The sequence below is a fragment of the Diabrotica virgifera genome, chromosome 3 (genome assembly GCF_917563875.1).
Source record: "Diabrotica virgifera virgifera chromosome 3, PGI_DIABVI_V3a".
Taxonomy (NCBI): Eukaryota; Metazoa; Arthropoda; class Insecta; order Coleoptera; family Chrysomelidae; genus Diabrotica; species Diabrotica virgifera.
The window spans coordinates 248,590,782-248,613,212 of NC_065445.1; the positions used below are offsets into that span (position 1 = coordinate 248,590,782).

The 22,431-nt window shown below is 34.5% G+C and overlaps 1 protein-coding gene across 3 annotated transcripts in view; it reads left to right on the forward strand.

Moving 5' to 3' along the window:
• LOC114337794 (lipase member H-A) overlaps positions 1-22,431 on the forward strand; it is a 38,164-nt gene that overhangs the window by 10,071 nt on the left and 5,662 nt on the right. For 2 of the 3 annotated variants that reach the window (XM_028288326.2, XM_050646058.1), the window contains exons 2-3: positions 4,281-4,649; positions 17,497-17,784. In XM_028288326.2, the coding sequence (XP_028144127.2) occupies positions 4,281-4,649; positions 17,497-17,784 (657 nt within the window). The remainder of the gene's footprint in view (positions 1-4,280; positions 4,650-17,496; positions 17,785-22,431) is intronic. The other variant, XM_028288327.2, reaches the window with a different exon arrangement.

A 22,431-nucleotide genomic window follows, 5' to 3' on the forward strand; every position in this document is an offset into this window, starting at 1 on the left:
CCTATTCCGTTCTTCGGAACCTTAAAAACACAGCGTTTAAACACAGCGATAAGTCACAGCAACTAGTTGTGATGACAAGTTGCTGTGATTTGTTGAGATTGAAACGCTGTTTAGACGCTGCGATAAGTTGACCACAACAAGTTGAAGAGGGGACCATTGTGTACATTAGACCCTTTTAGACCCTTCAATGAATTATAACTAGTTTTCATCCTAAACAAATAGATCCTGTTACTTTCAAAATATAAAGGTTGGGTATGTTATACAGGGTATTTACAAAGTTATAACCAATTTTATATGAAAATCGTAACAAGTTCAACTCACTGTATAAATAAAAATAAGCACAACGGCAATGGTTTATTGATGCCATATTTTTTTATTTATTGTCAAAATTTTTAACAATGATTGATATTGCTAATTTACTTTATATCTAATAAAGGGTGAGTTAAAACTCAAGTACATTATTTTTTCAGTAAAATTTAAATGGGATACCCTGTATTTTATATCACTATTAAAAAGTACCATTACCATACTTTAATTTGTATACAACATTCCCTATGCGTACGTTCAGAGTGGAGCGAAGAAAGAGTGCGAGCAAAGAGCAAAGAGCACGAGAAAAGAGCAAAGAAGTGCACAAAATGGAGCGAAGAAAGAGTACGAGCAAAGAGCAAAGAAGTGCTAAACCAGAGTGGAAGCTGGTAGTTACGCGAGACGAGAGTTTAGTTCTTTCCCACTTGGCAGGCATAGATAGTTATTTTCCTTTTTTTTTTTAGAAAACTCCTCATTGAAAACGTGGTACTTCCTAACTCGCAGAAAATGTTAGAGAATTCATCGTAAAGGCAGGTATACATATGCGCTCTGCTCGGTGTGCGAGCCGCTCGCGCGCAGCATATTCGTCAGATTAGTACGTGTTTTCAAGTGGCGCACAAACGGCACGCACACGGCGCACCACAATCTAACTTCTGTCGGTTTTTCAACAAAAGCTTTGATGGTTCGCAATACGTATTTGGACGGGTTTCCGAGTGGTTTGTTGGTTTTGGCGCGCCCGAGTTGAAAATATCAAAAAAAAACATTCATAAATTAAAAATTAAACTTTGTTTCTGGTGAAGCAATACAGTTGAAAAAAGCAGATATAATATTATAATTGTCACCGGAAAGCGAAAAAGGTAACGCACAACTTGAAAGAACCTATAGATTTCTAGCTTCGTTTCTGGTGAAGCAACGCAGTTGGAACAAACAGATATATTATAATTGTGTCACCGGAAAGCGAAAAAGGTACCTCACAACTTGGAAGAGCCTATAGTTTTCTAACTTCGCTTCTGGTGAAGCAACGGAGTTGAAACAAGCAGATATATTATAATTGTGTCACCAGAAAGCGAAAAAGGTAACGCACAACTTGGAAGAATCTATAGTTTTCTAACTTCGCGTCGGTTGAAGCAACGCAGTTGGAACAAGCAGATATATTATAATTGTGTCACCGGTAAGCGAAAAAGGTAACTCACAACTTGGAAGAACCTATAGTTTTCAGGGACTACCTTTTTCGCCTTCCGCTGACTCCGCTATAATATTATCTGCTAGTTCCAACTGCGTTGCTTCACCAGAAACGAAGTTAGAAAACTATAGGTTCTTCCAAGTTGTGCGTTACCATATTCGCTTTCCGGTGACACAATTATAATATATCTGCTTGTTCCAACTGCGTTGCTTCACCAGAAACGAAGTTAGAAATATATAAATTCTTTCAAGTTGTGCGTTACCTTTTTCGCTTTCCGGTGACAATTATAATATTCTGCTGGTTCCAACTTCGTTGCTTCACCAGAAACAAAGTTTAATTTTTAATTTATGAATGTTTTTTTTTATATTGATAACGATTTCCGAAGTGAAAGTTGAAACGTCAAGTAAACTTGATTTCAAACTCGAATTGTGGCTTATGTTCAAATAAAATAGTAAATCTTATTTTGTATTTCTCACGCCGGTAAGAAGACAACAATGAAATGATCTTTTTTACATTGGTCTGCATGTATATTTTTTATTTCAGCTTCGAGGTGGATAACGTCACTAGTATGTAAATGCCAAAAAATCATAATTTAAATATAAAAATCGACCTGTTTCCGGATTTTTTAGTCGTCGGTTTACGAAATAGTGAATCTATTCCATTTGGTTTTGCCACACTGTAGAATGTAGAACTTTGGAATCCTGAGAAAACTAATAGTATTTTTGAGAAATTTAAACGCATAATGAAAGATTTGCCTGAATTCAGGTTGCCTGGATGACACAATATGGAGAAATAAAAATATTGGAAAAGATATGAAAGGCAGAATTTACAAAACAGTCATCAGAACAATAATGACATACGCGGCAGAAACACGACCCGACACAGAGAGGACAAAAAGATTGCTCGAAACAGCGGAGATGAAAACCCTTCGAAAAATCGATGGTGAGACTCTATGGGACAGAGCTAAAAGTGCAGATATACGACAGAAGACAGGGTAAGAAACAGAACAATAGAATGGAATGACCACATAAGCCGAATGACAACAGAGTAGTCAGGACAGCGAGAGACGGTTTCCCAATAGGCAGACGATCAGTGGTAAGACCACGAAAACGATGGAACGACAACTTACTAGAGGCACATTGAAAAAACAGACAGCCTGAAATTTTTAGCCCCCTATGTGGTCATGTGACCCATCTAGAGCCTAATTAGGGTTTTTAGGTTTTTATTTTTTATCTCAGCTGCATCGAGAACTAGCGAAAAACTTTAAATAAAAAAGTTGTAAGCTTCAAAAAGTTCTGTCCGAAAAATTTTTTTTTAAATTTTTTGCGGGAAATTTAAATTTTAGAACATTTTAAAATTTTAAATAAGTATAAAAAAATAACTAAGACATTCGTTTTCACGAAAAAAATATGTAACGTGTATTTTTGCATAATATTTCACCCTGAATTTTTTCAAATTTTTACAATCGGTGAAACGCACCTTTAAAAATAAAAAACCGCATTTTTTCGGTTATTTTTTCGTTTTTTGATACAATTTTATACATATTTTTCAAAAAAGGTAACACCGTCACTCGAATATGTAAAAAAGTAAAAAATAATTGGGGTTTGTTTAATAAAAATTTTTTGTAATGCCATCCATTTTCAAGATACAGGGCGTTGAAGAAAACAAAATTTTACACATTTTTTACGATTTTGCCGAAACTACTGGCAACATTGTATTAAAATTTGCCGAGTTTTAAGAGGTAGTTGTTGTGCATTTTTTGACATACAATTAAATATTTTATATTTATCATTGGAGCGCATAGGGGTAATGGTCTGAATTTTTAAAGAAAGAAGATAGTACGCCATTGACATATTTCAAATTAACAATCGTTTTTGAATTCCTCATTCAATTTGTGATAATCAATCTATCTTCCTATTTTTTCATACGGCGCGCCATTTTTATTCAAAAAATAAAACATCTTAACCCTTACAAAGTATTCGAACTTCTATTAGTTTCTACATCTACATAAACTCATACATCCATTATAATAAATTCGAATACTTTGGAAGCGTTAAGATATTTTATTTTTTGCAGCAAAACGGCGCGTCGTATGAAAAAATGAGAAGATAGTTTTTTTATCGCAAATTGAACAAGGAATTCAAAAATGATTGCTAATTTGAAATATGTCAGTGGCGTACTATCTCTTTTTCTTTGAAAAGTTCAGACCATTACCCCTATGCACGCCAAGGATGAATATCCAATCCTTAATTGTATGTCAAAACATGCACAATAACTACATCTTAAAACCCGCCAAGTTTTATTACAATGTTGCCAGTAGTTTCGGCAAAATCGTAAAAAATGTGTAAAATTTTGTTTTCTTCAACGCCCTGTATCTTGAAAATGGATGGCGTTACAAAAATTTTTTATTAAGCAATTAATTAAGCATTATAATATAATGCCTTAGGGTAGATCCTTAGGGATTTCATCCATCATTTTTGGATTTAACATTTAACATTCTAATGTAAGACATTTAGTCGACATTTAAACCATTTTAACCGATGTATTTTTGGTGGCTTAGTATGTAAAGCTTGTAAGTATAACCTAACTTTGTTTTTTATGTTAGTCAACATTTAAAATTTTAACTTTGTCTTCACTAATTATGGTTATATTTATTTTAGGAGAACACTGATGATGCTGTCTTTAGAGCGAAAACGTTCTGTTGTATTTGTAGCCCTTTTTAGATTTTTTAAAATAAATATACCTTTTATGCAGAAGATTTCTCTTCAATTTTTTTTAATATAATTTTCAGTTTTGGGAGATATCACATCACCAGTAAACTTCGATGATGCCAATTTAAACGAAACTGAAGTAGTGTTCGATGCATACAAAGTATTAGACCGCGGAACGAACAAAAACGGCATAAAGGGCTCGCATTTCGACATATACCCCACTAGATTCTTCATACACGGGTACAGCCAAAACGGTCAAAGCTATTGGGTACTAACGGCAAGAAATGCTTACTTAGAAAAAAAAGTTCCTCACAATGTTGTTATTGTAGATTGGGCAAAAGGTGCTGCCAACTTCGAGAAAGCTGCGGCGAATACAAAAAAACTTGGAGAACTGATTGGAAAGTATATTATCGACAATGAAATTGAGCTAGAAGATTTACAACTTGTTGGTAAGTGTTTATTGTAGTCTAGTCGCAACATAGGGAGTACACTTTTAGGTCGCCGCGTTTTGATGGTGGTATTATAGGTTTTTTGGGTCGCTGAATCCAATGGAAGTGGTCTGGAAGCCCAAATGTGGTGCGTTTAATTGTTATTAACAAATTATGGTAAAATTAGGTATTTTTCAGGAATTATTAAAATCCCTGTAAATAACTTGATAGCGTTAAGGTCTTCTCTGGTGTATTTTTGGTCGCTGAATCGAATGCGACTAGTCATGATTACTCAAAATATGTTCTTATTTCGTTAATAACAAAATAATTTTTTATTCGCCGAAAAGCTCGAAATGCTCTATCTACAGCAAGTTTGTAGTCTTTTTCATAGTATTTTTATACGCTAAATTGATTGTCACTAGTCGTGATAGCTTAAACAACGTTCCGACTTTGTTATTAATAAATTATTGTAAAAATAACGGTTTATAGTACGTTCACTCACGGTTTTTTCCCTAAATTTAAAAAATCACTTGGATTGACATGAAATTTGGCATAGGTACACGTAGTTAACATGTCAAACAAAACAAGTGATATTGTGCCGATGTGTGCTTTTTCCCTGGGGGTGAGTCTCGCCCCTTTTCGGGGGTTAAAAAAGAAACCTTTAAAATAGGTCCGGAAGTGGATAAATTGATTAATTCTAAGCAACTCTTGTTCTACACAGTTTTTTCACTAAGTCAATATTTTTCGAGTTATTTGTTTTTTTTTTTATTGAAAAATGAACATATTCACTCGTAAATAACTCAAAAAGTATTGACTCAGTGAAAAAACTGTATAGAACAAAAGTTGCTTAGAATTAATCAGTTTATCCAATTCCGGACTTATTTTAAAGTTTATTTTTTCACCCACGAAACGGGGTGAAAGTCACCCCAGGGTAAAAGCACACATTGGCACAATATCACTTATTTTGTTTGACATGTTAGCTACGTACATGTCAAATTTCATGTCATTCCAAGTGGTTTTTTTAAAAATTAGAACAAAAACCGTGAGTAAACGTACTATAAACCGATATTTTTGCAATAATTTATTAATAACAAAGTCGGAACGTGGTTTAAGCTATCACGACTAGGGACAATCGATTTAGCTCATAAAAATACTATGAAAAAGACTACAAACTTGCTGTAGATAACGCATTTCGAGCTTTTCGGCGAATAAACAATTATTTTGTTATTAACAAAATAAGAACACATTTTGAGTAATCGCAACTAGTCGCATTCGATTCAGCGACCAAAAATACACCTTAAAAAAAGACCTTAACACTATCAATTTATTTACAGGGCTTCTAATAATTCCTGAAAAATACCTAAGTTTACCATAATTTGTTAATAACAATTAAACGCACCACATTTGGGCTTCCAGGCCACTTCCATTGGATTCAGCGACCCAAAAAACCTATAATACCACCATCAAATTTCGGCGACCTAAAAGTGTACACCGGACCCACTACCCACATAACAATTTCATGTTCTTAGTAGATTCATAGAACATACTTTTCAGAAAAAGTATATACTGAGAATATGCGTAATTACCATTGCGAATGTCCAGAACACATACTGAGTATATACTACATTACAGCACTTAAACGTTCTATGTATATGTTACAGTTCAAGTTGATTATCCAGTTGGAGTTGACTCCAACTAGTTGGAGTCAACTCTAACGGCTGGTTTCAGTAAAAGTTGATTATAAATATAAAATGAAGATTTATATTCAACATTTACTAGTAAAAGTAGACTCCAACTAGGAAAAGTATACTCTTCCCAATGTCATTTAGTAAAAGTTGATTCTGATTCACACAAACAGCCGATTCTAGAAATTAAATGTTACTGAATATGTTCAAATTAGTCTAGCCTGTATCGTCGCCCCCGTTTGGTAAATTATTCCAGTTCGATTTTTTTGCACAAACTTACTCAAAAAGAGGTCCTTATAAAATATCCACAGGGTGTCAGATGGTACTGTGGTCGAAAAATTGTTTAAACCATTTTTTTAAACAGACTCACAAAAAAAATTCATTTACGAAAATTTTCTTTACATCATTTGGGTCATTCGGAGCAAAAGGTTTGTGATTTTTCTATAAAATGTATTGTTCTCGAGTTATACGCGATTTAAAATTTGCAAAATACGAAAATGACCATTTTCAAGGCTTAATAACTCAGTTAAAAATTATTATTATGAAAGTCCGAAAGTCACCAAATAAAATTTTAACGACCCCCTTACAAGATACTGAAGAAATTTTTGTTATTATTTTATTACTAAGCGGTTACATATTTTTAATTATTAACAATGAGCGCTAGGAGCGTATTGACGCAGCTATAAATGTGAGTGCGAGTGAGATGCATCATTGCACCATTTTGACATTTAAAAATTCAAACTTCTGTCAAACCACAAAAGTGTCAAAACTTTTTTTGTAATTTATTGCTCACATGTCATCACCATGACAAGGCGAAAGTTCTTCTTCTTGTGGTGCTTTCTCCTTTAGTGGAGGTTAGCGACTACACTGGCAAATCTGTCTCTGTCCAATGCGGCTCTAAACAAAGATGTTGAATCAAGGCCGGTCCAGTCTCTGATATTTCTAATCCATGAAATCTGGCGCCTACCGGGACCCCGTTTTCCTTCAATCTCACCCTGGATGATCAGTTGCGCGAGGCGGTACTTTTTGTTTCTCATTATGTGTCCCAGGTAGCTAACTTTTCTGACTTTAATGATTTTTAGCAGTTCCCTATCTGTACCTATTCTCCTCAGAACATTTCGTTGGTGGTGTGGGTTACCCAAGGTATTTTCAAGTCTCTTCTATAAAGCCAGAGTTCAAAGGCGTCTAACTTGTTCATCAGTGTTGTGTTGTGTCCAGGCCTCCGTTCCATACAAAAGTATTGACCACACATAGCAATGCAGAAAACGACATCTAAGGCTGATATTAATGCTACTATTACAAAATAAGCTTTTCATTTTGATAAACCCCTGTCGGGCTACCTCTATTCTCGCTCTTGACTTCTTGTTTATAATCAAGTTGATTGTTGAACCAGCAACCAAAATATTTGTACTGGCTTACGTATTCAAGCTGTTGGTGTTTCACGTATTTATTGGAAGAGGTAAATTTTTGTTCCTTGATATTCTTATAACTTTGGTTTTCGCAGTATTGATCTTCATTCCCATTTTTCACAACTCTCAGTAACCCTATCCAACAGTATCTGCAGACTATGGTCCGAATCAGTCATTAATACTGTGTCATCTGCATAGCGGATGTTATTTACTTTCTGACCGTTTATCCTGATTCCTTCTGAATGGTGCAATGAAGAGTCCGCAAATATTACCTCAGAGTAGACGTTAAAAGTATGGGTGATAGCACACAACCCTGTCTAACACCTCGTTGTATTTCAATTGGCCTTGACGTATTACCATTGGTCTTTATGATTGCTGTCTGATTCCAATAAATAGCCTCTATAATTTTAAGATCTCTTTTGTCGACTCCGATTCGTTCAATCTTTCTATCAAGGTCTTGTGCTTCACCCTATCGAACGCTTTCTCAAAATCTATGAAACAGATAAAAAGGTCTGCTTGCTGATCTTTGTATCTTTGTGCCAGAGTTTGAAACAGAATATTGCTTCTCGTGTCCCCATACCTTTCCTGAAGCCAAATTGTTCTTGACCGGTGACTTCATCACATTTTTTTATAATATATTCTGTTCTGTATGATACGCAAGAAAAGCTTCAGAATGTTATTTAATATACTTATAAGGCGAAAGTCCTGGCATAATTTGGCGTTCTTCTTTTTAGGCAGTGGTATGAAGACTGATCCAAGCCATATTTTAGGGATAGTCCCTGTATTGTAAACATTATTAAATAGTCCAAGAAGAAAGTCTAAGTTTTCCTCGTTGATTAACTTCAATAGCTCAGCTGGTATTTCATCTTTTTCTGCAGATTTGTTGTTTTTTAGTTGACGTAGAGCATATTCCAGTTCGGACTTCAGTATTGGAAGACCTTCGTCGTTTTTGGTATTTAATGTAGGAGGTTCTCTGATGTCATAGAAGAGTTCCTTTATATAGTCTTCCCACATGTTTATTTGTTCTTCATGGCTTGAAATCAGTTTGCCTTCTGCGTTGATTAGATTATTTGGTCCTTGTGAGTATGTCGTGCCTGTGAATTCTTTGAGTTTCTTATACAGATGGAAGTCATCATGTTTTTTATATAAGTTTTCGATTTCTTCACATTGTTCTGTTATCCATTTTTCTTTTGCAATTTTTATTTTTTGTTTAATGGTTCTATTTAATGCTTTGTACATTGCTTTGTGCTGTTTGCATTTTCTTCTTTTATCCATTAAATCCAATATTTCCTCTGTCATCCGTCTTTGCTTCCGTGGTCGCTGTTTTGTGAGCATTTCAGTTGCAAAGCAAGGGCGTGTCTGATTTCCTCCCGAAGGCGAAAGTTAAGGATGTTTAATTATATGGAAGTGTGCTAAAACACAGTGCGAAAAAGTAAAACCCATTTAAAATACATTGTTACTTCAGACACACTTTAAACTCTTTATGTACTGCTATCTATATTTACAATTTTCACACAATAAAACCTTTACATTTTACATAATATGAGATAGAGTAGATAAAAATTATTTTTGTGAATTTGGTTAACAAAAATTGGTTAAACAATTTTTCGACCGCGGTACCGCGTGACACCCTGTGTATTTGTTATAAGGATTGTTATACGGATGTATTTCTTTGAGTAAGTTTGTGCAAAAAATCGAATCAGAATAATTTACCTAACGGGGGCGACGTTACAGACTATACTAATAAGTAGTTGAAACGGTCAAAACAAAGAAACGCACACTCATCAAAAATGCACTTGAGATTCTCGTATAATCAACATTTACTGAATCGATCCAGGAAGAGTCAACTCCAACTAGTAAAAGTTGATTTAAATTTTTAAAATCAACATTTACTGCTCGTTTCAGTTGGAGTTGACTCCAACTAGTTGGAGTCAACTCTAACTGAGAATCAACTTGAACTGTAACATATATACTTAGAATGTACTACCGCACTTCTTTTCAGTATATACCAAGAATGTTCTTTTTAGAACATTCCAAGGACGTGCTATAAACCTTCTATGTGTATACTTAGAACATACTACCGCACATCTTTTTAGTTTATACCAAGAAGGTACTTTTTAGAATATTCCAAGGAAGTGCTATAAACCTTCTATTTATATACTTAGAACGTACCTACTACCGCACATCTTTGAATGGGAAGAATATATATTTTTAAGAATATTCTAAGAAAGTGTTATATTGCTTAGCATGTTTTGCTTAGATGTTTTCAGCATCACCTAATCTCATCTTAGGTTCTACTGGTTCTACCAAATACTTATTATATTTACATATTTTAATTGCAAATGAGAATGTAGTTAGTACCTACATTCTACAATATTACTTAAAAAGTAAGTACATATTTATAAATTTTAGTTATTTATATAAATCATTATATATTTAGCTAAACTAAACTATGCATAAGTAACTAAAATTTATATAATACTTATATGTACTTACCTATTTAATGAGTTACCAAAATAGATTATATTTTATGTATTTTGAAGCACCGCAAACAAAATAAAGATATTACAATAAAGCTATTGTATGTATGTTCTTTAGTCCTAGTACTACATCATTCGTCTTCATCCTCAACACTACATAGATCCATAGATGATACAAATAATGAAATAATGCCTGTTTTCTTTTTCATATTTTACGGTTTTTTCCTATCCCTGATCCATTCAGGTAAGAAATGGGAAATGGTCAGATGGGGGATATGAATGTATGAATATTGTGGAATAACATCGGTGGTCAGTGTTGCGAAACGGAGAGAAATTTCCCTTTTTGCGGGAATTTTCAACATAAAAGGTGATAAAGGGAAAAAGTTAACTCAAAAGGTAACTTATCCATTCCAAATTGTAAAATATTAAGAAAAAATCAAAATATTTGAAAATAATTAAACATATCTTCTCAGATTTTGTAAACAGGAGGGAAGTTTTTTTATAAAAGTGGGAATTTTTAAGGTAAGTTGACGGAAAAGGCTTACTCGACGGTTGGCAACGCCAAAGCCTTTGGTTCATGGTTGCTTTGGTTGTGCAGTTTGGCACGTTTTGGTTCTGCGAAATGGCCCATTTTGAATTGAATGTACCTAAATTCAAATTCCAAGGATATAAAAATACTCATGATTCATGATAAACTCGAAATGGTAAAGTCATTTCAATTATGAAAACGAATTTTTAATAGTATCTATGTAAACGTTAATACAATTAATGTTTAAACTTTTTTACCATACAACAATTTTGAAATGAAATTCGTCTAATACTACCTACATACATAAATTTTATTAATTATTCTAAAATATAACGAAGTTGATAAGGCTAATATTATTCATACTTCCTATACTATACATACATACATATTATTTTTAAGATATTTTAAAAGTATCTACTTATAAGTATGTGTTAAGAATGTACTTATAAGTATGTGCTAAGAATATTCGATAAAGGTATATTCTAAGAATAAACTTTTACGAATATTCCGAGATACTACGTACACGAATGTACTCAGTATATTCGGTACGAGAATATACTTTAAAGTATATGTAAAGAACATGAAATTTAGAATGTTTTTTAAGGTATATGCTATGCTTGTACTACGCATATACTAAACAGAATATACTCCGACGAATGTTGGTAGTATATGCTTAGAACATGATACGAATATCATTGTTATGTGGGTATGTTGCGACTAGACTATTGTGTTTTAATAAGCATTGAAAGAAAAATTTGAATCACTCCCTGTTTTGCCAGTTCCCTTCCTGTAGATTTCTTCTTTCCATTGAGAATCTGAAAGAGAATCTGCCTTTCTTTCTTCTTCCTATCGGGCTTCACTATGTTATTCTGTTTATCCAACCTATTTTTTGTCTGCTATTCTGACATGTTCGTATCAGGTTAATCTCTTCTGTTCTATGTGGTCTATTATATCTGATTTCATTCCAATTCATTTCTTGATCGTTGTTATTTATTCAATTTCTTCTTGTTACTCTGCATCTTCTCCTTAGGAATTATATCTGTTGCTCTTATATTTTTGGTTTTCTTATTTATTATCCAATTTTCACACCCATAAGTCAGGATACCATTAAAAATCAATGACTTCCAACAAAACCTAGAAGAAGCTCTTTCTTTAGACTTTAGACCAAGTATATAGTGACCCTGAGAGCACTTGGATCTATCTCAAAGATAAGGTAATCGAGGCTGCAAAAGACTGTGCGGCAGCGGTTTCCACTGGGCGTAAGCCATGGATATCCGATAATACGTTGATTGTGATTCAACGCAGAAAAGAACATAAAACTAGATACGGAACAAACGATAAATACAGAGCGTTATCGAGAGAAATCAGAAAACAGTGCCGCAAAGATAAAGCTGATTACATCTCTCAAATATGCAGAGAGACAGAGGAACATGGCTGTCTAAATGAACCGAGGGACGTATCCCAGAAGATCAAACTCCTTACCAGAGAATTTAAACCTCAAACGTGGTCTGTAATAGATAAGGAAGGTAATTTAAAGCTCGATACTGATGTAATATTGGAAACATGGCGAAACTACTGTGGCGAGCTATATAAAAATAACGAGGTATCAGCAGAAAATAAGTGGCCTTCTGACTACCCTAGAGAACCTACTGTCTTACTCGCTGAAGTCAAAGATACAATTAAATCACTGAAGAGAAATAAATCCCCAGGCATTGATTCAATACCATGTGAAATACTACAGTTACTAGGTGACAAAGGATTACATATCATCCATTCTATCTGTGTTGCTGTTTGGAATTCAGGAAAATGGCCATCTGATTGGTGTACCTCAATTTATGTCCCACTACACAAAAAAGGAACTACTACCAGATGTGAAAACTACCGCACACTGTCACTAATAACACATGCTAGTAAAATCTTGTTGCATATCATCAAAAACAGATTAAAAACCTATCTACATTACCAAATACCTCAGGAACAAGCGGAGTGTGTAAAGGATAAAGGTACAAGGGAACAAATCCTGAACTTGAGACAACTCATTGAAAAGTCTAGAGAATTTCAAGTACCTATGATTATATGCTTCGTTGACTAGCAAAAGGCATTTGATTGTGTAAGCTGGATAATTATGTGGTCAATTTTAATAGAAATGGGTGCACCAATGCACCTGGTGACACTTATTAAAAATCTGTACCAGTCTAATATAGCGATAGTACGACTAGATTAGAAGTTCTCAAACCAATTCAAGACCGAGAGAGGTGTTAGACAAGGATGCGTGTTGTCACCTGGCTTATTTAACATTTATGGTGAACATGTCATGAGGATGGTTTTAGAAGGATGGGCGGTGGAGTAACAGTAGCTGGTAGGAAAATCTCTAATTTAAGATTTGCTGATGACACTACACTTATAGCAGCAAATGAGCAAGAAATGTTTGATCTTCTGCGAAGAGTTGAGTACGAAAGCAATAAAGTTGGTCTGAAAATCAATAAAGCTAAGACAAAAATAATGGTGGTCGAGAGATTCGACACTATTCAACTGACTAACTTGTTACAGTAATACCAGATAGTAAACACCTTTATCTATCTCGGGTCTAGTATAACTAACGACGGTAACTGTGAAGCAGAAGTTCGGAGACGTATTGGTATGGCAAAAAATGCGACGAGTTGCCTAACTAAAGTTTGGAAAGACAGATCTATCTCTCAAAATATCAAGATGAGACTGACGAATGCCCTTGCATTCTCAATATTTCTATACAGAGCAGAGACTTGGACTCTTCGCGCACGCGAGCGCCAAAAAATTGATGCCTTTGAGATGTGGTGCTGGAGAAGGATGCTGCGCATACCTTGGACAGTTCATAGGACAAACAACGTTTCCATTCTAAACCAACTCAATATTAAAAAAAGGCTGTCCACAATATGTCTCCAACGAATTCTGCAATTCTTTGGTCACGTGGTTCGCAGAGGTGACGACAGTTTGGAGAGATTAATTGTTTCTGGAAAGGTTCCGGGGGGAGAGAGAAGTCAGGATACTTCTTGTCATGGTGTTATATATTTTCCTTTGTGTTTTTATACCGGGTATACAGAGTACGGGGTTTAATTTTCACATGCAGTCTCTTTTTGTATATCTTCTTCAGTTGTTTCTTAGTTTGATATTATGAAACATAAACACTTGCACTTGTCTGTTCTTTTGATTTGTTTACCAGCTCTTTTATTTCTGTATTTTCCGTTGTTAGGTATTCAGTTTTCTTTAGGTCTATTTCTATACCATTCTTTTTATATTTCTGTTAGAGTTTTCAGATTATAAAACTGAAGTTATCTTCGTCGTCTGCGATCGTCAGCACAATAGATAATTATCAAAAACCATCTTTTTAAAACGAATCTCAATCCTTTTATCGAAGATGAACCTTCCCATCACTTTTCGTTAGTCAGAAATTTCTCCAGCTAAAGTTCTTTCGATATAGACAACATAGCACGACCAGTCAGTCTTTCATCTGAAATTGTATTTCTTGAACTTGATCAATTTCAAAATAGAGAAAAATCTTTTTGTTTCTGAATTTGTTTCTGACATCGTTGTTAAAATAATAATACATAATTCACAAAATGTTGAATCCAAACCATACAAAGGCACGTATCCACTATGTTCGCGAACCTCTTGCTCTCCGCGCTTCCTGCAACTGTTCCAATGGATACGGCATGCGCTTCTCTAATAAACCGCCACCGATTGCAGCGCTAAGACTGAACGCGCACCGTTGCCCAATCCTAGAGCGTGAACGTATCGACTATGTGGAGCAGTTGCATAAGCGCGTACATAGTGGATACGTGCCTTAAGGGGGTACAATCTTGGTCCAATGTTGGATTAAGTTAAAAAATGAATATTTACATTAAGGCTATGGGTACATAATTCGCAAATATTTTACGTGTATCCCTACTTTTTCTGTCTTTACACGGCAAATTACGTGTAGTAAAATTCACACTGGTGTGGATATGTAAACATTACTAGAATGTCATTCTACTTGAAAATGTCATAATTAATTTAAAGAGATGGCTTTTGAATGTTCTTGGATAACTGTTATTTTTATAATTGCAAATTATTAATTCAGTGAATAAATGTGATAATTTTTTCACTAACTATGTTTTCAGTGATTGTAATAATTTATTTGTACAACAAAAACTAATAATCAATCGAGAAAAGAGGAAAAGTGTTAAAGTGATTTTTTAATAATATGTTGTTATTTTGGAACGCTTACAATTTTGAACATCTCTAACAACAAAATACTTGGATCACAGGATATATCTGATGTATTCTCTGCTTGGATCTTTCACAAATAATACACAATAAATAACTTTTTATTAAGTTCACGTCTTAAATCAATTATTTATCAAATACACTATATATCAATAATATTTAATCAATTTCTCAAAATATTCCCGATGCAATGTCAAATATTTAAAATTGTCACTGATTGTCAGTGTCTGACTGACAATATATGCTGACAATATTATATTCGGTTGAGTGCGTTGTAAGACAAAGACAGATTTGGAAAATATTACCACGGCATTGTGTTCATTTTTTTCAAATCCTGAAAAAACCAATAAATATTTTTGAAAAATTTAAACGCAGAATGAAAGACTAAATTATTACCGAGGGCCGAAAGTCCCTTAAAATAAATAAAAAGTTTATTTTGAATGAGATATTTGAATTTAAAAATCACACTAAATTTTCTCTTAGTTTTTTCACCCCTGTAACTTATTAAAATAAACATTGTAGAAGTTCTCAGGGACTTTCGGCCCTCGCTAATAACGTAATCTTTCATTCTGCGTTTAAATTTTTCCAAAATACTTATTAGTTTTCTCAGGATTTGAAAAAAATGAATCCCCATTTGAATAGCATTGCAGCCGAAAATACGTTCCGATCCTCTTAAATAAAAAGTTTCTTTTGAATGAGATATTTGAAATTAAAAATCACACTTTTCTCTTTTTTTTTCACCTCTGTAACTTGTTAAAATAAACATTATAGAAGTTTTTAGGGACTTTTGGCCCTCGGTAATAGAGAGTTTAAAAAAAAGTCATATGAGCTGAACCAAGGCCAACTAGAATAAAAAATATAGTAATGATGCAGTAACGATGTATAAAATTGTAATCAAAATTTGTTTTTCTTTAAAACTATCACTACATAACATAACCTGCTTGGCAACCCTGTTAGAATTTGAGAAATCTGACACTTGACTTGGTACGTAGTTTCTGAAAGGATTCCCTTATTTACTACTTAATGCGCATGACATGTATAACGTTTTACGTTTAACGTACGTCAAATGTAGAGGGTCTAAAACAGCGGTGCTCAAACGGTCGATCGCGATCGACCGGTCGATCGCCAAAGTTTTTGAAGTCGATCGCGATTCACGGAAAAAATACACATGGAAAAGGTGGAGACTGCGCTAACTTGTGGATGACATGAAGTGCGATGAACTTCATGAAGTGCATTAACATCCAAGTAAAATTAAGATGAAAACATCTCTAATTACAACTATCTGTAGTTACAACGTTCTATCAAATAGAAATGTGAAATAAAGCTTTATATTTTCTAATTTTTTTTACTAGCAGTCGATCGCTGGACGCTTGCAGTTTATGTGGTAGATCCCATGCAGTGTAAGTCTGAGCACCACTGGTCTAAAATAATGAACTGTCATGTACGGATGGAATGGCCCCGTCCCATTCAAATAGTGAAGCGAGATTGACCCCACCATACAAGAGAGAGGTCCTGAGAGAGACAGAAAAGGATCAGGTAAAATTTGACAGGCCGTGTAATTTGAGTTGCCTGTATCAACTTAAATCGGGGAAATGAACCTCATATTTTTTTAGGTTGGTATCAGAGCTGATAGGCAGTATTTAAAAATTAAGTTAAGTTGATTGAAAGTTAAAAAAAATATGAGGTCCATTTCCCCGATTTAAGTTGCTATTCGCTCCGAGCGTTAACAAAGTGTCAAAGCAAAATCGACCGACCTGCTCATGGTGGCGGTTTTTTGAAATTTTATAAGGACGCTTTGTGTATGTTTAAATGAGACATTTAAAAAAATGTCGTGTCACGCTAGTGATATTATGTATTAATATAAACAGAAAATAAAAACGCACTATAAATTCTTCACTTTTCAATATTGATTATCAGTTTGATTTTGTATGCATAACCTCACTATCGCAGTTTATGTCAATAAATATTTATTAACGAAAAAGAAAATATTTTGTTGCACTATAAATTACAGTATAAATTAATAACTAATGAATTCTAACAATTGTATTCGGTTATTATCACTACAAAATAAAATATTCAAGTTTAACAAAATAATCCCATAAGACTCAATGTTAAAACGTCCTTACAAAATCTGACAGCGTATCACGTGACTGTACGTAGAGGGGAGACGCACGGAGCCAATAGGCAACTCAAATTACACGGCCTGTCAAATTTTACCTGATCTTTTTCTGTCTCTCTCAGGACCTCTCTCTTGTATGTTGGCGGCATTAATTTTCTTCATGAATATTTCATCCGTATTGACAGTTCGTTGGTCTAAAATCTCTCTAATAACGTAATGTTTCATTCTGCTTTTAAAATTTTCAAAAATACTGACTTATTCGTATTTTCTCAAGATTCTAAATAAAATGAATGCTTATAACTAGCATTGGTGCCGAAAGTTTGCGTCTATCCCTTTAATTGGAAAAAATCCAGATTAAAAAGGTATGCAAAAAACAATTTGATTTATTTTAAATTATTTTTCAGGATTTGATATAGGCGCCCACGCTGCAGGGCAGGCAGGAAAATATATTGCTAATTTAACTGGTCATTATGTAAGTAGAATAACTGGTCTTGACCCAGCTGCTCCTAAATTTGAATTGGATTCTGTGCCACCAGAAAACAAATTACAAAAAACTGATGCTATTTTCGTAGATGTTATACATACAAACGTTCAAAAGTTGGGATATAAGGTTCCGATTGGGCACGTAGATTGGTACGTTAACGGTGGAAATGAACAACCGGGATGTCCTACCTTAATGATGCCAGAAACAGGTAAGAAAAGAAAAAAGTTGAAAGATGATAAGTTTGTAAGCACACTTGAAGGAATGAAGGAAGTGAAAAAATAGTATATCAAAGTGTGTCACTAATTTATTTCTTTAGCTGAGCGCTTTCGACATAAACGTCATCATCCGAGCTAATGTCAATTAGTAAAAAACCACTACTCTAATACTCCATTAAAATGTTACATTTTTTAAGCCGTACCTTGCATTTGCTAGAGGAGTCAATTTTATTTTTTTAATGTGTAGGGGGGATCAGTAGAAGCTTAAGTTCAAGTTTTTTTGTCCTCCGGCCGCCATCTTGGAAATGGTGTGCAAAGGGGTTTTGCGCTATATCTCGTATACTACCAACCCTACGGAAAATCTAATTAAACATAAAATGCAGCAATAGTATATTGTGCAACAAGTGCAGAAAGGTACTAATTTCTCACGAGTTTGAAAAGTTGCGGTACGAGCGCAAGCGAGTGCCGCAATTCAAACGAGTGAGAAATTACCTTTCTGCACGTGTTTCACACTATACTTTTTCTACAAGCACAGTTTTTCCTAAAAATAAAAATCACAGTTTCCAAACGACGATTAATTATAATAGGTACCTATGTGATAAATTTTAAACTGTATTTAATTAATACCTACTAATCAATTTAAATTCCTTATACCTAAATAAATTGCACAGAAATCAGTTAAAAAATTAATGCACTGCCTTAATTTGTTTAAATTTAAACAATTATTACACATTATTGACATTATATTTATGCAGTCACGGATTTACACAAAACCTACTTCATTCGACGTCTCTTGCACAGGTTGCTAAATCCTTATTGGTTATTTGATAATTATAAAATGTTTAATAAGAATAAAATTGTAAAATAAAACAGTTGTAACATCCATAATTTAGTTTCTATGCTATAGTTAAATATAATAATTGTCTTATATGTTATATATTTGCCTAAAGTTTAACCACGGATGTAAACAGAATATAACGTTACTCAGAATGCGGTAGTCCACGGATGTACACAGAAAATAACGTTACTCAGAATGAGGTAGTCAACTGTGCAGAAAAGAACTTTGCGGCACAGAAACGTCACTTTGCGGCACAGAAACGTCACTTTTCTGCACACTAATGTCAAATATCTTATACTGTGAGAAAATATCAAGTTTGCTAACATAAAACAGTGCAGAAAAGTGCACTTTGAATAGTGGTTGTAGAAAAATTAAATTTTCTACAATTTTATTTTTATTACTTTTTATCGTCAAGTGACGAACAAAAAAAGATTAAACAAAAATATGTAAAAAAATTTTAACAAGATTCCTTTTGGAGGTTATAACTTTTTTTTCAGTTCATTTTAAAAGAAAATAACATTATAGCAATTTTGTAGAGGGTTCTTCAGTGAACAATTTCCACTATAAATTTGTTTAATTCTATTTATTTATATAGGTGTTACAGCGCTCCAAACTTGACCAGATTCTCGAATGCTCATAGGGATATAATAAAAACAAAAGTTAGGCTTACTTTTCTATCTATATATATTTTTTATTCATACAATTTATTATGATTTTAACATTTCTATGCTATTATTAATCTGTTTTTGACCTTTCTCCCAACTATAAAACTTATAACCCTAAGCATATATAGAAAAGGCCCAAGAAGTTGTTTGAGGACAAATTCGCCGGTCCAGAAGAAGAATGACGCAACCGAAAAATGCAAAATTCTTAAGAAGAACAAAAAACGAATTTTTGTTATCAAAATCATAAAGTATGATCAAAATTAGCCATTCACCAAACCGTGGTGAGGATCTCGAGATATAAGCGTTTTTTGGGGTGTGTCGCTTGTTTATGAAGTAACACAACTTTTTTCCAATTGTATATTTTGACTTAAAATTTTCCAAAAAACCTCTTCATGAATTATATTTTATTGTTGTGTTGGTTAAAATTATAAACTAAAAAGTTTGTCACTCAACTTTTTTAATAGTCCATTCTTTCACGGTTTTTGCTCTAAATTTTAAAGAACCGCTTGGATTGACATGAAATTTGGCATACGTATAGCTTACATGTCAAAGAAAAAAAGTGATATTGTGCCGATGTGTGCTTTTGCCCTGGGAATGACTTTCACCCCCTCTCGGGCGTGAAAAAATATATGTCTAAAATAAGTCCGGAAATGGGTAAACTGACTAATTTTAAGTAACTTTTCTAAGTTGCTTACTTCTTTCTAAGTTGGAAGTAAACATATATGTGACATTTTTACTGATAAAAGTATAGGATATTTGGAGTCAATTTAACAAGATAACTCGATTTATGCATTTTTTGAGTTATGTCACTTTTCTTCCGGATGAGCGAATAAAAAAAGGCAGCTTCCATAAATGCGACAATTATAGAAATATTTCTATTATATCATATTATGCTAGGAAGATAGTGCTATACATAATCAATGAGAGACTAAAATAGACGAGGGCATTTAGCACAAAATAAATAAATTTTTAAATACAGCACCTAGAGACTTGCAGTGTTTTGCATTATGTTCAGGATGACGTCAGGAAAAAAGTCTACTATTCAAAAATGGGTGGAAATGCATAATTGCACTGTAAAGTGCATAAAATGCATCCAAAATTACATAAATATAAAAATAAAGTCAAAATCAGTATACTAAGGAAAAACAATATTATTTGGGGGGTTTTGGGGGCACTAAATACGATTACGCCATCAGAACTGATCCTCGGATCACCTGGAGCCCAAGATCACGGCAAGAGACGTCATCTTCTAGAGTTTCGATGGTTTTCGGCATTAAATCGATGTAAACGGATTACTCACGGGTTTTAGGGGTCACTAAGTACTAATATGCCATCAAAATTGACCTCCGGAGTACCTGGTGCCCACGATCGCTACTAAGGCACGTCAGCTTCTGGAGTTTTGTGGGATTTCGGCACTAAATTGATGCAACTGGACTATTTAGGGGGTTTTTAAGGTATTTAAACACGAATATGCCATCAGAACAGACCACCGGATCACCTGGTGCCCAATGTCACTGCAAGGGACGTCATCTTTTGGAGTTTCGAGGGATTTCGGTATTAAATTAATGCAAACGGATTACTTACGGGTAAACACGAGGTCGCTAGTTTGGGGTCGCTAAACACGAATATGCCATCATAATTGAATTTCGGAATACCTGGTGCCCAGGTTCGCTACTACGGCACGTCATCTTCTGGGGTTTCGAGGGCTTTCGGCATTTAGTTGATGCAAATGAATTACTGGAGGGCTTTTTAAGGTCGCTAAACACGAATATGCCATCACAACCGACCCCCTGTGCACCTGGTGCCCAAGGTCACTACAAGGGACGTCATCTTCTGAAGTTTTAAGGAATTTCGGCATTAAATTGATGAAAATAAATTACTCGGGGTTTTTGAGGTCGGTAAACACTAACATGCCATCAAAACAGACCATCGTAGAACCTGGTGCCCAGGGTCACTGCAAAGGTCATCATCCGCTAGGCGAGGTTTTCGGTACTATATTGATGCAAATATATTACTTATAGGTTTTTGGGGATACTGAACACGAATACCCCATCAGAACAAACCCCGGAGGACCTGGTGCATAAGGCACGTCATCTCCTGGGGTTTCGAAAATTTTAGGTACTCAATTGATGCAAACAGATTACTCACGGGTTTTTGGGATTGCTAAACACAAATTCGCCATCAAAAGAGACACCGGAACACCTAGACCTAAGGCTCGTTATCCTCTGGAGTTTTGAGGGTTTTTGGCATTAAATAGATTCAAACGGATTACTCATGGGTTTGCTGAAGACAAATTACTTTAGGATTGCTGAAGACAAATACGCCGTCAGAAAAAACACCGGATTACCTGGTGCCTAAGGTATATAATCTTATGGAGTTTAGAAAAATTTTGGTACTAAATTGATGCAAACGAATTGCTCATGGGTTTGCGGAATACGAACTCTAATATGTTGATCTATTTATTATTTTATATGAGTGTTATTATACGTTGACGGTATTAGTGATTATCGTAATCACAAGATACTCCAGAATTAATCATGTAAGCCATATTCGTGTTCAACAACCCCAAAACCAAAAAGTAATTCATTTTTAATTAATTTAGTTCCGAAAACTCTCGAAACTTCCAAAGATAACGTGTGCTTTAGGCACCAGGTGCTAGGTGCTTCGGTTTCTATTCTGATGGCGTTTTCGCCATCGAAAACACTCGAAACTCCAGCAGATGACCTGCCTTAGGCACCAGATGCTGCGTGGGTTAGTTCTGATGGCATATTCATGTTCAGCAACCCCAAAAACTCAAGAGTAATCCGATTGCACTAATTTAATACCGAAAAGTATCCAAACTACAGAAAACGTGCCTTAGGCACCAGGTGCTTCGGTGTCTGTTCTGATGGCGTATTTATGTTCAGAAACCTCAAAAACCCATGAGTTATCCATTTGCATCAATTAAGTAACGAAAACCCTCAAAACTCCACAAGATGACGTTCCCTAGGTACCAGGTGATCGGGTGTCTTTTCTGATGACGCAATCGTGTTTAACAACTCCAAAATCCGATTAGTAAGTAATCCGTTTCCATCAACTGAATACCGAAAACCCTCGTAACTTCAGAAGATGACCTGCCTTAGGTACCAGGTGCTCCG